The 15,230-nt window shown below is 38.3% G+C and overlaps 2 protein-coding genes across 5 annotated transcripts; one reads left to right on the top strand and one right to left on the bottom strand.

Annotated features, from left to right (window-relative positions):
- Positions 1–4,216: 4,216 nt before the first annotated feature.
- On the bottom strand, positions 4,217–10,021 carry LOC132103723 (HAUS augmin-like complex subunit 3). 3 transcript variants are annotated; one of them, XM_059508825.1, is made up of 5 exons: positions 9,898–10,021; positions 8,370–9,394; positions 6,253–6,707; positions 5,861–6,146; positions 4,217–4,595 (listed from the first exon to the last, which is right to left on the bottom strand). In XM_059508825.1, the coding sequence occupies exons 2-5, from the start codon at positions 9,345–9,347 to the stop codon at positions 4,380–4,382; spliced, it is 1,935 nt and encodes a 644-aa protein (XP_059364808.1). In that variant the 5' UTR covers positions 9,348–9,394; positions 9,898–10,021; the 3' UTR covers positions 4,217–4,379. The 3 variants fall into 3 exon arrangements, with proteins under 3 accessions (XP_059364808.1, XP_059364803.1, XP_059364812.1); XM_059508820.1 differs by having other exon boundaries at positions 9,795–10,012; XM_059508829.1 differs by having other exon boundaries at positions 5,909–6,146; positions 9,795–10,012.
- Positions 10,022–10,177: 156 nt separating this feature from the next.
- On the top strand, positions 10,178–14,109 carry ptgr1.1 (prostaglandin reductase 1, tandem duplicate 1). 2 transcript variants are annotated; one of them, XM_059508811.1, is made up of 9 exons: positions 10,178–10,281; positions 10,423–10,549; positions 10,629–10,674; positions 10,858–10,917; positions 11,378–11,545; positions 12,608–12,881; positions 12,986–13,091; positions 13,270–13,388; positions 13,533–14,109. In XM_059508811.1, exons 2-9 carry the CDS (start codon positions 10,444–10,446, stop codon positions 13,641–13,643), a joined length of 990 nt encoding a protein of 329 aa, XP_059364794.1. In that variant the 5' UTR covers positions 10,178–10,281; positions 10,423–10,443; the 3' UTR covers positions 13,644–14,109. The 2 variants fall into 2 exon arrangements, with proteins under 2 accessions (XP_059364794.1, XP_059364789.1); XM_059508806.1 differs by having other exon boundaries at positions 10,204–10,291.
- Positions 14,110–15,230: the final 1,121 nt, after the last annotated feature.

Here is a 15,230-nt window from a genome sequence, read left to right as displayed (position 1 = left end):
AGTTTATAGACAGAGCTCTGTCTGCAGTGTGAAAATCACTGTCCACAGGGGACCTGCAGGTCTGTCAAAATCAGGTGGGTGGAAGTTTTTAAAGCTGAAGAAATTATTATGTAACTTAGCAGCTGCTCCATAGGCAACTGGTATTAGGATTTACACCTATACACAAATAATAAGATTTGTAAAAAAAAAAATGTATATATTTTATGAAGAAGCATTAAATTGCTGTTTAGCTAACGTTAAGTCCAATACCTAAATTTATCAACACAGATTCATGAGGTAAGTGGTGGAATAAAAACAAAAACTGAACAAACGAAATGTAAAAATGTATATTAGCATCACTGTGAAATCAAAGTTTTAATGAAATGGAAATACTGACAGTACATCTGAGTGTAAGAGATTATCATGCTTCAATTCATCGATTTCTGACTGTATTTTGTGATGTGGCCATTGCATTTAAAAATCAGATCTGAATGTGAGCTTGTAGTGGATTGTAGGAAAGAGGTGGCTTTTAAGCATACTAAATTATTGGAAATACTTCAACAGAGAAGTCCACTGGAAGATCGAGTTATAATATATTGATTAAACATGTTGAGGTAAACACACACACACACACACACACACACACACAAAAACACATTAAATTAAAAAATAAAAACATATGCATGGATGAACATGAAAGCGCTTTCCTCATTTAAAGGCCAAAGCCCATGGAACTTCATTCCAGATATTAATATAGAAAGGAGCGGACTCCAGTTAACTTAACTTGATGCAAAGTGTTGATGAAATGTTGACAGAGCACTTCAGAAAGATCTCCCTAATCCATAATGCAGCCAGGGAAGAGAGGTGACAGTATTTTGCTGAGTATAGAATATTCTCAAGATGAGTGTGTGTGTGTGTGTGTGAGAGAGAGAGAGAGAGAGAGAGAGAGAGAGAGAGAGAGAGAGAGAGAGAGAGAGAGAGAGAGCGAAGGAGGTGGGGGGCAAACATGATAGAGGGCTCAACAAATACAGTTAGAATAAATAAATAAATAGTTTACTAAAATTAAGGATTGGTTTGTTATCCTCAACATATTCTTAGAAGCTTTCAAGTCTATCCAGCAGATACATTTTTGCAAGATCAATTAATTTCACATTTTCAGTCTTCAGTAGCAACACAGCAATGGCCAGTCAACTGGCCGGACACTCTTTCACACTGGTCACGGAGCAGCAGGTCATCCTTATTGCTGAGACCTGCATTAACAAATGCATATAATCACACATCCACACTCACACATTCTGGGTGTACAGCTGATGGGATCTCTTCTTCCAACGCACAAATGTAATCCCTCCTGCTCTCTTGTCAGAACAAAATCTAATTAATCAGTTCACACACACAGTGAATCACACACCCTGAAGCAGTGTTATTATACACAGCTCTTTGACACTTTGGTGCAGCCTAAACCGAACAGTGAAATTAATCAAATGAAATCAGTTAATTGCAATTGCAAATAATAATGAAAGTTCATTGGACTTAATTTAAATAAGTTCTGTAAATTAAAAATTTTATTGTAGTAAGGTGAACTTGAAATGATTGCGTTTTCTAGTACATGTTCTAGTACATGTTTTCTAGAAAACATGGAAAATGAATGTAGAAATTAAGTGTTATTTTGTGTGTTTTTACACAAGATTAACATAATGGGACATAAGTTAGTACTTAAATGATGTGTTAGAATTTACAAAGGTTTCTGTTATGTTGGTTTTGTACCATTGTGATGAAGAGTAGAGCCTGTGGTTAGGTTGAGGATGGACAACAAAAGTATAAATTTGAGTGTATACCCACATTATACGAGTTGAAAAATAGAGACAATTTTGACAGATCTGGCTGTGAGTGCCAGACAAATCAGCTGAAAGAAAGCTTCAGTACACACAGTTCCCAGGCTGTCACTAATAAAGCTCTCTAAAGCAATTTTCTGGCTGATGAACCCACACTTTTACCACTACTAGGACAAGACTTCATGTGGTACTTCTCAACCTCTGAACAATGCCTGGGATTCTTTACGTAACAGACATCTGCAGAAAGAGACTTCCATTATTCATTAATAGGCTATTTCACCTTCAAAGGAGTTCAAACAAAACTAGACCAAGCATTTATGGTCAAAACATTTTGCACACTAGATAAATGATCGCCCGATAACTGAGGCTTTTTTATGTTCATGCTATTTTTAGAACATCTAGAATTTAGTGTTCTTTGTCTAGATAAGTCCTTAAGCAGGTGAAAGGATGCTGTCCTTAGAATTGTATGTGTGTGTGAGCTTAGTTCATTCATTGTCAGTGCCTGTTCTCCTCATCACTCTGGAATTTTTGTGCTTTTTTTTTCTTTGCACAAAGGAAACTTAATTTATTTTAAAAATGTTTTACATAAATACACACTGATGCTTCTTCTCTGTTCCCACAATGTAATATAGGGCTTTTAATAACACTGCTCTGAGCCATCTACAGAGTTCAGAGAGACACTCATAACTGATCCCTTTAAAGAGCACTTTTTTACCTGTGCTGCATTTTCTTTCCAACAGTTTCACTCAGAATACGACTTGTAGAAGAAAAGTTCTTTACAGCTTTAAAAAGGTCAGGATGTTTAAAAAAATATATTAACTGAAATGACAAAGAAAGAGAAAAAAAAAACAGTAAGCAGAAACCGAAATTATATGGTTAAGACATGTCCAAGCTGTGGCCTAGTAGTGTTTCCCAGTCCTATTTCTTCTTCTCCAACGTCTCTTAACCATATTTTTATCAAATGTCAAACATCAAAAAAAAAGAAAAAAGATTCCGTTAATAAAATCAAAGTGGAATTTTTTTTCAATCAGAAGATCAATATTGGGATCTGAAAAATCAGACAAAAACATCTCTGATGACATAACACATCCAGGACTTAGTAGCCTATATTACCTGAAAGTAGGGCTGGATGCTGTTCTGCACTCCAGCACTGGTTTACAAGAATAAATTGTTCACAAATCAGATATTACGAGCCAAGGTAAACCAGACACGCAAGAAGAATGTCTTGCATGTGAAATGACGTGACATTTGGTAGGACTGCAATACAAAGACTTTTTTTTTCAATATGTATTTGGACTGTCTAGGAATCCATCAAGCACTGTACTTCCTATGTACAGTGTAGACAGCATTCTGCTGGAACTGACAATTTAGAGTTTCTGCTATTTTGTCAGCAATGGCTACTCTCCAGATCCTCAAACTTAGATGCTGATTTCTCTAAATTAGACACACAATTACTATGCTGCACTTGAACACAGCTTGGTCAGCTCTGGCCTGACAGCAACAAAATTAAGTTATCTGTCCAGTCCTACTCCACTTGCCTACAATATCAATTGACTTTCCTTCTCCAGATTCTGGTTGACAGTTGTTAGTAGGCCATGTAAACTGCCCAAAGCTGCTTCTTTACTGGAGGACCCTCATGTTGATCACAACCTACTGGGTCTTTTTCAGTGGGGCTTGCTGGTTGAATCCATATCCTCTTACTGAAGGTCAGTCTATAGATCTCTGCTTCTGTCATAAAACCTAATCTAACCTGAGGGCTCCCAATACCATTTAAGTGGAACATATGTAAAGTGTCTTCTCCCTGTGATACCTGTATATAATGGTGATATCACCAGCATTGTACAGTGCAAACCTCTTAATATTGGTCACATCCTTTAAGTGGTTTGAATCTTCCACCAGATTATTATAATCCAGGTCTCTAAAGAGAGAAATACATAAAAACAGAGGATAAAATGATGAGGAAAAAAAGATATCACCATAAACTTGTTCAATCTATGCACTGTACTTTAACAGTTTTTTTAAGTAAAATTAACAAATTACTTTATTTGTAGTTACAGAAATAATGTATAAATTATTGTTGCCTCAGTATATGCGCTATAATTTCTAGGTATTACTCACCTGCTTTTCCCTCCACACAAATCTTGATTTGTGTCATCTCTGTCTTGCAGCAGAGACAGGCTGAACCCATTACCAGAGGCTGTAATTGTTAATAAGTTATTTCCTCAGATCTATCAAAAGATAATACATGCAGTCGGCTGGTGTTTCTCAGGTGGCCTTCTTTCATGAGATGAAAATCATAAAATGCATTGAAGCAAAGAATCAAACTGCAATTATAAAAAGTTTGAAAAACAAACAAAAAGATTTGCTCAAACATCGAGATTACAAATTATGTTTATTCACAAAGATACAGCTGTTAATCAACCAAAAAACATAATTTATACAAGGAGCAGCAATTTTGTTAAATTACAAATGCAAAATGATGAGAAACAGTAGGTACTAAATACAAATTTTACATATCTAAAGAACATTAACTTTTAGCAGATAAGGAGATCTGTGTACATTCTGATTCTACATAACCCCTGCTTGAGCCTCTACATCTCTCACTGCCCTACTGAGCAGTCTTGGGTCCAGATGGAAATAAACATACAGTTCCCTCTCTCTCCTCAGGGTGGCACTGCATTCAAGCCTCCGTCGTTTGGCATTCAAGTCCCCAACTATGTCCTGAAGAGATGTGTACAATGCCTTCTGCTTGACCTCCAACTCATCTAGAACTATTGTGAGCTCCTAAACAGAGAGAGTAGGTCAAACACAGAACAGGAGGTGTCAAGTACAGAGACAAACATAAAGCATGACAGGCATAGTAAAAGTCAAAGAAGGAAAATGGCATGTACATGTACATGTATATTTATACAGTGTTTATACAGTGGAAGAGTTTGAGAAGGTGAGACAAAGAGCAGGAAAGAAAAAGAGAGAGAGAGAGAGATAAAAGCATAGTTCTTCCAAAAATGATTTTATCTATGTCCTTATACCTTTCTTGGCCATAAAACATTTGATTTGCGTTGCTGTCAATGCAGGGTCAGAAAGCTTTCTGACTTAATCAAAAATATCTTAATTTATGTTCCGAAGATGAACAAAGGTCTTAAGGGGTTTGGATCGACATGAGGGTGAGTAAATAATGACAGAATTTTCATTTTTTGGTGAACTAACCCTTCCACTAACAATTATCCATGTTCTGCTTGATAAGAAATCTGTTAAGGAAATACATATATCCCAATCACATGAACTCCTCATTAACATTGATAACTTTCTGTGCACAAAAGTACAGAGGAAGTACAAAGGATACATATAGAATTGATTTAATTGACTGCAATTGGATTATCATAAATACATAAAAATTCTGCATTACAATGAGGAGGGAAGAAAATAAAAATCTAACGCGTTTTTTAAAAACATTTGTGTTTGTTATTAATGTCATCCCAGTTTCTATGACTATTTTCATGGTGAATCCAGGTTAAAATATGAAAATAAATCAAACTAAAAACCTAGCCAAGATGGTTTAGATCCATTTTTAATAAAAACTTATTCTAGATTAACTTTGTTAAAAGGCTTTTGATGGGTGTCAGGAGAACAGTGTTTTCAGAGGACTAGAAACATCACAGTCCAATCATTTGTGTTTCACAGACAGGAGGTGCAGTGACAGGAAAGAAAACAGAAGCCACAGACAATTTTGAACCTTTTCACTAAGAGTGAAAACACAAAGGGACAAATATACTAACAGCTTGTGTCAGTGCAAACCCTCGATTTCCCCTTCAGACACAAAATATATGGGAGGACAGTATTTAAATTACCAGATGTTTGCAGTAATTTACTAGTATTTTAAAATGGTCATTTATTTAACATCCAAAAAGGCATGTCTTAACAATTATGCTCAATATGGTCCTGTATCGTTAGTGGATTACCAGAATCTGATTATCACATTTCTTGGAATTCACGAGGAATGACGTCGAAATTAGCGGTGAGGTTGAGAGAAAAAGAACAGAAAGACATACCTGTGCATGCGGGCAGAGCTCCAGAGCAGGTGTGGCTATAGCACATACCTGCGGCCTTAGAAGAGGCTGCACAATGTCTGAGTATGCCACTTGGTCGAGCGCATCTTGGTCACTTTCTAACCGAGCTCCAGTGTAGTCTTGCTCTCGTCTGCCCCCATCCAAAGCCTCTTGTACAGTGACCAAATCCTGCTGTAGTTTAAAGGCTGCTGTTTCCAGCCTACCATAGGTTTGGAATGGATCCTCTCTCTCCGTGGGGGTCTTACCTAACTCAAGCATCTGCAGCAACCTGAGGGATGAACATATAGATATAAAGATATAGTCTTACAAACTCAACCTGCATTTCAAAGTACAAAACTGTAATTTTAATCTTCTGTCCACTCATGGTAGGTTACCCGCTAAAGGCTGTATCCTTGGAGCTGATGACCTGTTGTTTAACATTAGAACCCAGGTAAGGCACTTGAGTTAAGTGAGGTTGTGTCAGATTGGTTTCTCTCTGAGCAGCAGCTTCTGCTTCCCCTTCCAGCCTCTTCAGTATTTCATCAAGCTGTTTCATCACCCTCTTCCCCATAAGGAGCTCTGCATCCTGGGCCAGATGCACAAGTTCGAAGAAGGCCTTCTGATGGAGAAGCTGGTCACAAACTTTGGTTTGCCTGGAGGTGTAGTAATTTTGCCTGGCTAACTGAAAAGCGAGGTCACCACGCACCACGGGGATATTAAGGAGGAAGGCACAGTCTCGTAAAGCAGAGCGGACTGGGTCTAACATAAGGGACTGAATTTCAGACTGAATTGAGAGGATCTCAGTGCGTAGATCAGGCTCAAGCCTGCTCACCTGTAAGTAGCACAGAGACTACGACAGGAAGAAAATGAAAAACATTTAGAGGTATACTCAGTTCAAGACACAGAAAATAGTTAAGTTAAATATATTATACATATATATATATATATATTTAGTGACAAGTACACATTTCCATTGCCAACACTTAGTGTCAGATACCTTAAAGGGATAGTTCACCCAAAAATGAAAATTCTATCATTGTTTACTCACCCTCAAGTTGTTCCAAACCTGTATGAGTTTCTTTGTTCTGTTGAACACAAAGGAAGATATTTGGAAGAATGACAGAATCAAACAGATCTCGGTCCCCATTGACTTCCATAGTAGGAAAAAATATATACTATGGTAGTCAATTGGGACCGACATCTGTTTGGTTACAAACATTCTTCCAAATATCTTCCTTTGTGTTCAGCAGAACAAAGAAACTCATACAGGTTTGGAATAACTTGAGGGTGAGTAAACGATGATAGAATTTTCATTTTTGGGTGAACTATCCCTTTAAAGACATTGCTATTGCTACATTGCTATGCCATTGCTACACTTTCTATGCTATGACTGCTCCACAGACTTCTTGTTGCAAATTTTGCTCACACACACACACACACACACACACACACACAAACCTGGAGATGGACACACACACACGGACACACACACACACACACACACACTCAAACTCACAAACTTACTGACACACTCAAACATTCAAAAAGTCTCACACACACACTCCCACACACAGACTCAAGACACACACAGGCTCACACACACACACCAAACTGGACCTGGAGGTGGACACACACAGACTCTGACACACACACAAACACACACATGATTTTTGGAATGACTGATCGCGAGAGGGAAAAAAATGACGTTTTAGTCGCATAACATCGGTTAATGGAAACGCCGTCATTTCGCAATAGTTGTTTATCGATATTTAGAAAAAAAAAACAAAAGTTTTGCGCGAATCTGAAACGCGACAGCGCTTAACATAGACTAACTTCTCAGAGTTATGTTGAGCAACAGTGTTCATTACAAACCATTCAACTCCGGATTGATTCTGGAATCTTCGCTGGGGGAATAAGCATTAAGCACCGGTGATCCGTCCTCTAACTAACACATGCTCATGTTTTGATTCAGATCGTGTTCGAAGAGGAGGGGCTAGTCGTGCGTGCCTCAGTTGTCAGTTTGTGAGAGGGAGGGAGCAAGCAGCGCGCAGCTCTACAATAAAATACAATTGTACCCATATTAAATAGTTTAAAAATCTGAATCAATCCGTGGCGGTCAGCGTTGATATTGTGGCGGGCCGCCACAAATTAATGAATGTATGGGAAACCCTGCTCTTACTTAGGCTGGAAATATGACCTGAGAAGCCTTTTTAAATAGTTTTTTCTTTTATTGAACAAATTATTTTACTAAATCACTACACTACTTTTAAAAAATACTTTTTTTGAATGTATGTTATGCTCAGCAAGTCTGGATTTATTTGATCAAAATACAGTGTACAGTAATATGGTGAAATATTATTATATTATAACATTATTAAAGTTATCTATTGTAATAATTTTTAAACTTGCTATAAATGTTAACCATGTTAATAAGAAACAAACAATAATATATTACTTTTTAAATGTTTTGAATGGCACTGTATAGGCATACATCATTTTAATTAATATTCACCTCTGTGCTGCTGTTTAGTCGCTGGACGAGCCACTCCTTTGCTGCCTTGTCGCCATGCTCCTTTGCCCTCTCTTTCACCAGCTGGTACTGTGCCACTATGTATGCCCACTGCAGTTGTGCCATCTCCTTCTTCCTGAGCTCCACTAGTCCCTCATCCTCTTCTTCCTCATGCTCACTGCAACAGCTCAGATTGGTCAGCTGGCAGCGATTGAATGAGGAAGTCTCTGTCATGTTTGAGATGCCCTGAAAGAACTGACGCTGAGTGTAGGCAGTCAACACTTTGGTGAATTGCTCCTGTTGCTGGAGGAAAGGCTCTAGAGACAACTGAGAGAGGAGCACTGGGGTCCCTGGTTGAGCAACTAATGGTGGAGCAGCTCCATCTTTACTTATTAGGTAATTAGGGTCAGTTTGGAAAAAGCCAGCGAGTTTGGTGGTCTCTTTTGACAGGTTCTCCACAGCCGAGTTGGTGCATGCGTTTTCAGTTGCCAAAGCAGAGTTGGCATCCTTTACTGCAGAGCTTCCTTCCTGCAGCAGTGTTTGGGATGCAGAGGAGTTTGCACTCCAGTTGGTAGCCAACATCTGCAGCTTATTCAGTCTGCGTTGTTTTAGCTGCTTCTCATTGCAGAGAGCTTGAAGTTCAGTCTCGAGGTCCTCGATTGTTACATTTCCCCCTCCACACAGCGCAGAACAACCCTGCGACACTACACCTCCATCCACAGGCAAACAAGTATTAAGCAGCTCAGCCAGTGTCACCTCATCCAATATGGGCTTCCCGGACTCCTGGAGTGCCTTGTACGCTTGCAGTTCTTCTGGCGTTAGAACATTGCTGCGGTTCAGGCGGTTGCAGACGACACGTAAAAGGTGCAGGTAATCTGGTGCCGTGTCAAATAACCAGTCGAACTCGGTACCTTTCAGCACAGATGCCCGTGGGTAACCCAACCGTGACAACGCCTCAACAAACTGAGCCCCATCCAGCATGGCTGCTTATGTCAACTTGGCTCACACTTCAGAGATATTCCCTTATCCTAAAGCAGATGGGCAAGACATTATAGCAAGCTCGACTTATTATATATTTACAAAGTGAATGCCTAACTGAAGGTGAATCTTGCATGTTACTTTGCATGTCACAAATAGGAAAACACACACACACACACACACACACACACACACACACAACCATTGAAAACTTTGTCACATCCTTCAGAAACCATTCTAAATATAATCTTACTGACCCATAACCGAACATACACACGTATAAATATACAAATATTAAAAATATAATAATTCTCAAGAAAGAAAAAATGGACTGTACAAGACCCATCACAGCAGTCAGAAGTCCAGACACGACTCGGTCACTCGTGACCAACAACTTAACGTTAGCTCAAAGATAAGCTAGCTAGCTAAAGCCAAAGTGGCTTTATTTACCTTCAGTTTGACAGATGAATAGCAATATATATTTTTTCACAGTCAGAAAAACTGACGATGATATATATTTTACAAAGCAGTATATAGTAAATAATATCCATACCTTAAAAAAACAGAGCCCTTTCGATGTTATTGAAGTCTGTCTCGATGGCCACTTCCGAAATGCCCGCGCTTGCTTTCGTCACATGACGTGGGGTTCTTCGACAAATATATTATTTCAAAAGCCTTTTTTTAGCCAGAAAAGATGGAATTATATTATAACACAGCTTAGAACTGTATAAAAAATACATAGAAGTGGATTTACTGAAAACAAAATTAAGAAGGGTCTTCATTGAAGATGATTGACAAATCCAGTCGGCCAATCGGATAGAAACAAAATGTCACCTGATTAAGTTTCAACCAATAATGTAGCAGTAGTTGGACGGTGGGAAGGCCTTAAGCAAGTTCTCTACTGTGCGCAGCAGCAGCAAGGAACAGGGAACTTTGTGTATTGACTGGTATGTTAATGTTATTGTGGTTAGCACATACTGTTCGCACCGTTACTTTTTTTTTTTATTGCTTTTGTGATTTGTGACTCTTTATTTTTGAAGGTTACACATGTATGATACATTTTCGTTTATTTTTACAGTTGGTTTCAACAAAGAGAGTCATGGTTCAAGCCAAAACCTGGATCCTGAAGCAGCATTTTGAGGGCTTTCCTAAAGACTCCGACTTTGAGCTAAAACTAGAGCAGCTCTCTGAGCCCAGAGATGGAGGTGTGTGATTCTCAAATGTCATATTTTTTTCAATATTTGCCCTATTTCATACCAAGTGGCATTTATTCTTGTTCTTCAGAGGTTCTTCTGGAGGCAGTGTTCCTTAGTGTGGACCCTTACATGCGGTGAGTGACAAAGCTGTAAAGAACAAGTGTACTAACATATGCATTTAAGGTTGAAATAAAATCATACTGATCCTGAATGTTTGGAAATTATTCCTTATTTTGTTTGTTATGAATTGTTTGATGCATTACTTCTTTCCCCTAAACATACAATTCCTAGTTTCCTATCTATTTGATATCTTCTAGTCCATTCAGCCGTGTTCGAATGCAAGCTGGAGATGTGATGATTGGAACTCAAGTTGCCAAGTAAGAGAAAAAGCCATTCTGTCCCATAACAGCTGCAGCTGACTAGCTTCAATCTGTTCAGTCTCTTTTTCTCAACATTTCGAAAGCAACTATGACTGTGTGATCTGTGGAAAAGGGAAAGTTTCCAAAAATCTGGTCGTCATTACAAAAGAAAAGCATCTGTGGCCCATTTACAGTCACTGGCCGTTAGTTTGGTTTACTTTGTAATAGAACTGGCAGAATTTTCAAAGCAGTTAATGTTTATAACTTTAAGAGTGCAAATACTTCACAAGATCAGTTAAATAACATATGTTCGTGTTTATAAGATGCACTTTTTAAATTAGACCATGCCTCTCTGTCTTCTCATCAAAATATATTGGCATTGATGATTTATAAACCACTTTTCTGTTTGTGTTATTTACCCATTTAATGTGATTAGTTAATTTGTACATCAAAGTCTCTTCTTATATTTTGATTATAGGGTGATTCAAAGTAAAAATCCTTCATTTCCTGTGGGCTGCCATGTGGTTGGTCGATGTGGCTGGAGAACACACACTGTGACTGATGGGAGCAATATCACCAAAATCTTGGTTGACTGGCCTCAGGATGTCTCCCTGTCCCATGCCCTTGGAGCCATTGGGATGCCAGGGTAAAACTCACTGCTTCTTTCGAATCAACAACTGTTTGTTTTCCAGATGGTTTTGGAAGGTAGGTCAAAGACTGTATCCACTGTGATTTAGTCATTATCTGATGTAGCATTAAAGCACATCAAAGGTCATCACTGACGTAGTGACTAGTTATGGCTGAGTTCTGGGAAAAGCAGATTTGCGTTGCAACTCAATTATGGTTTCAAGCAACAAACATTTGTTACCCACATGTTCTCTGCTTGGTTTGTTTTTAATAAAACAGTTCTTAGAATTGTTTTTGAGGCATAGCTTAAACAGGAAGCATCCAATAGCACAGGATGTCAGACTTTCAAGCAGATAAAGAACTAAGAAACTGTAAAAGCTGATTCAAACCAAGGATGATGATGATAATAATAATAAAAAAGGGAAGTCGTGGCCTAATGGTTAGAGAGTTTGACTCCTAACCCTAGGGTTGTGGGTTCGAATCTCGGGCCAGCAATATCACAACTTAGGGGCCGTTGAGCAAGGCACCAAACCCCCAACTGCTCCCCAGGCGCTGCAGCCACTGCTCCGGGTGTGTGTTCACGGTTTGTGTGTGTTCACTGCTGTGTATGTGCACTTCGGATGGGTTAAATGCAGAGCACGAATTCTGAGTATGGGTCACCATACTTGGCTGAATGTCACCTTCACTTAATGATAACTCTAACTACTGTATAAAGTTTTAATAATCATTCTAACTACAACTATACTGACAACAACACAAGAACAATTTTTTGGAATCACTTTCAGACAATTTTTCCCAGCTGACGAAAACATTGACAGCCAATCAGAACCCATCCGGCTTCAATGTGCATTTAAACATTACTGCAAAATGCATTTAGAAAAACCAGAACTTTCTCGTGCACTGGTGTGAGGGATAATATTGTTATGGTTAACATTCTTGGTGTGAATGGGTGAAAAATTTCCCTTTTCAGCTTATTTACAACATATACTTGGTCCTCTTTAATTTGAGGCACCACATATAAACTTTAAATGGTAAAATGATATATGAATATGTCATAAGTAACATTAATTTTGCTCCACAGGTTGACCGCTCTCTACGGTTTGGAGGAGGTCTGTGCCATCAAACCGGGAGAAACCTTACTGGTTAATGCAGCCGCGGGGGCCGTTGGTTCTGTAGCTGGTCAAATTGCCAAACTAAAAGGTTGCAAGGTTGTGGGATCAGCAGGAAGTGATGACAAGGTGGCATATCTGAAAGAGCTGGGCTTTGACCAGGCTTTCAACTACAAGACTGTCCCGTCACTGGAGGAAGCACTGAAGAACGCTTCACCCGAAGGTTACGACTGCTACTTTGAGAATGTAAGAATTGACTGGTACTAGTTGGTTAATAATTTATGGAACTAACTCTGTTGACAGTACCTTTAAAAAAAGACTTCGTAATCTTGATTTGGCTTGGTTTGCAGGTGGGCGGCCCTTTTTCGAGTGTTGCTATTCCGCAGATGAAGGAATTTGGGCGTATTGCTGTGTGTGGAGGAATATCACTGTACAATGACACTACCCCACAGACAGGTTTGGTTAACTTTTCATGTAGTTCTCTTTTTAACCAGAAGAGGTTGCTCTGAATGACCTTTATGCTATAGAATCAATACCTCAGTATAAATAATACGAAAACTGTTAGTCAGACATGATGATTTGGGTAGACTCTTGTCCATTTACAGCAGTGATAATATGTGTTTGTCTTTTTTAGGTCCTTATCCACACCTGCAAATGATTTTTAAGCAGTTGAAAATGGAAGGGTTCTTGGTGGGCAGGTGGGAACATAAAAACGACGAGTCACTGAAGCGAATGTTGACCTGGATGCAGGAGGTACATCAGAATGCTTGGTTTCCTTGAAAAATGCTAGTTTGGTTTAATACTACACAATGCTTGATCTAAATACAATTATACTTCATCTCAGTAAGTTTCATATTTTGATAATGATGCAGATTCTCTGGATTTGATGGTTTACAGGGAAAGCTGAAGTGTAAAGAACATGTAACTGCTGGCTTTGAAAACATGCCTGCTGCTTTCATGGGGATGCTGCGGGGAGAAAACATCGGAAAAGCCATTGTTAAAGTCTGATGGCAAGTACTCCAGTGTTTGCTCATGAAACAACAATCTTGCCATTTTTGTTATAGATTTTGCATTAATAATTGTATGTTTTCATGTTGTGTCCATTATTTTGTTTTACAAATAAAGTCTTTTTTTTTTATTATTTTTTTGTAAATCAGTGTCACATTTGCCACAGATATGCACAAAGCGGGAATAAAATTATACTTTTTTTCTCATATTAGAAACATGAAGGAAATTTTGATCCCAAAAGATTAACATTGGCCTATTAAGTCAGCAATTGTTAATTATGTCATGAAAAAAAACTTATTTTTCAATAGGATATGCATCATCATGAACTAGATGAACCACATGAACAACAGCATATAGATAATTTAACAGTCTTTGGACAGTGTGTAAGATTTTTAATGCAACTCATACAATTTGATAAGAATGGTTATGAGGTTTTGTTGCAATAAAACTATTATTGCATCCATTATCCTTGGAATCTTGTAGGCTTCACTGTTGACGATTACCATCTGCAATACCATCGCGACCCACAGGTTGAAAACCACTGGTATAGGTCTCTAAAAGAAGTTTCACTTTTTTTTTAAATTTTTTTATAAATACCCACACTGGGTGTTTGTAGGTAATGTATAATGATACAACACAAATGTCTTTCTGAATACTGACATCTTGTGGTATTTATGAAGGAATCGTAGTTCATAGTAAATGTTCACGAAGAAGAGACAGGAGCATCTCTTTGTGTGAAGCAAAGAAAAGACTTATGTATTTCATCCATGACAAAGTGTGTAGTAGCTTTTGTGTTGCACTGATTAAGAAGATATTCAAATAGATTTAAGAATAACACATTTCGTTTTAGTGGTATATGGAATAATTATTATGATTTTGGCTTCTAGGTAGGATCGAGCTGCGCTGTCATATGGAATGTCATGCAATGTAAATGAAAATTGTGACATTTAACATTAAGAATAAATCTGCACAGGATAGCAGATAAACCCTACATAGTGTGTACAGTATACAGCTCTTGGAATTGAGAACCCTCAGCCCTGCACATTTTATAACAAAGCCAGTTAAGGTCACATCTGATCTAAAACACCTTACATCCACAATGTATGGTGCCAGGGTACCTGGGGGGAAACCTCCTGTCCTAGACGACTGTTTAAAATATTTCAATTGTATAGTATGTGTACAGTGCAACAGCAAAGAGCCTTTTTACATTTTAGATAGTAGCGATACCGAACAGGACCACATGGAGATGCCAAAAAAGGGGCCTATGTCGCTAGGCCTATGTCACATTTTAATATTAGAAGATAAGATATCAGACCTACAGAAAGAAAATAAAAACTGATGCTTTTCAATTATTACACATTACAACCACCAGATGGCGCTATAGGATATGAAAACGCTCATTTGTACCGTCCCACAGGTCCTTATTCTCCTCACAATAAATAATTACACGACAGCTGAAGATAAGAGGGATTTATGGTGAGATTTTGGCAACACAAAGATGAAGAATCTGTCAAGAGAATGCTTAAACGGATGAAAGCGGTAAATCCTTCTGCTTTCAATTAGTGAAATGAAATGAACTTGATTGTT

The sequence above is a fragment of the Carassius carassius genome, chromosome 2 (assembly GCF_963082965.1).
Source record: "Carassius carassius chromosome 2, fCarCar2.1, whole genome shotgun sequence".
NCBI lineage: Eukaryota > Metazoa > Chordata > Actinopteri > Cypriniformes > Cyprinidae > Carassius > Carassius carassius.
Note: the sequence above shows the minus strand (reverse complement) of the source record. Positions and strands in the feature narration are given on the sequence as shown.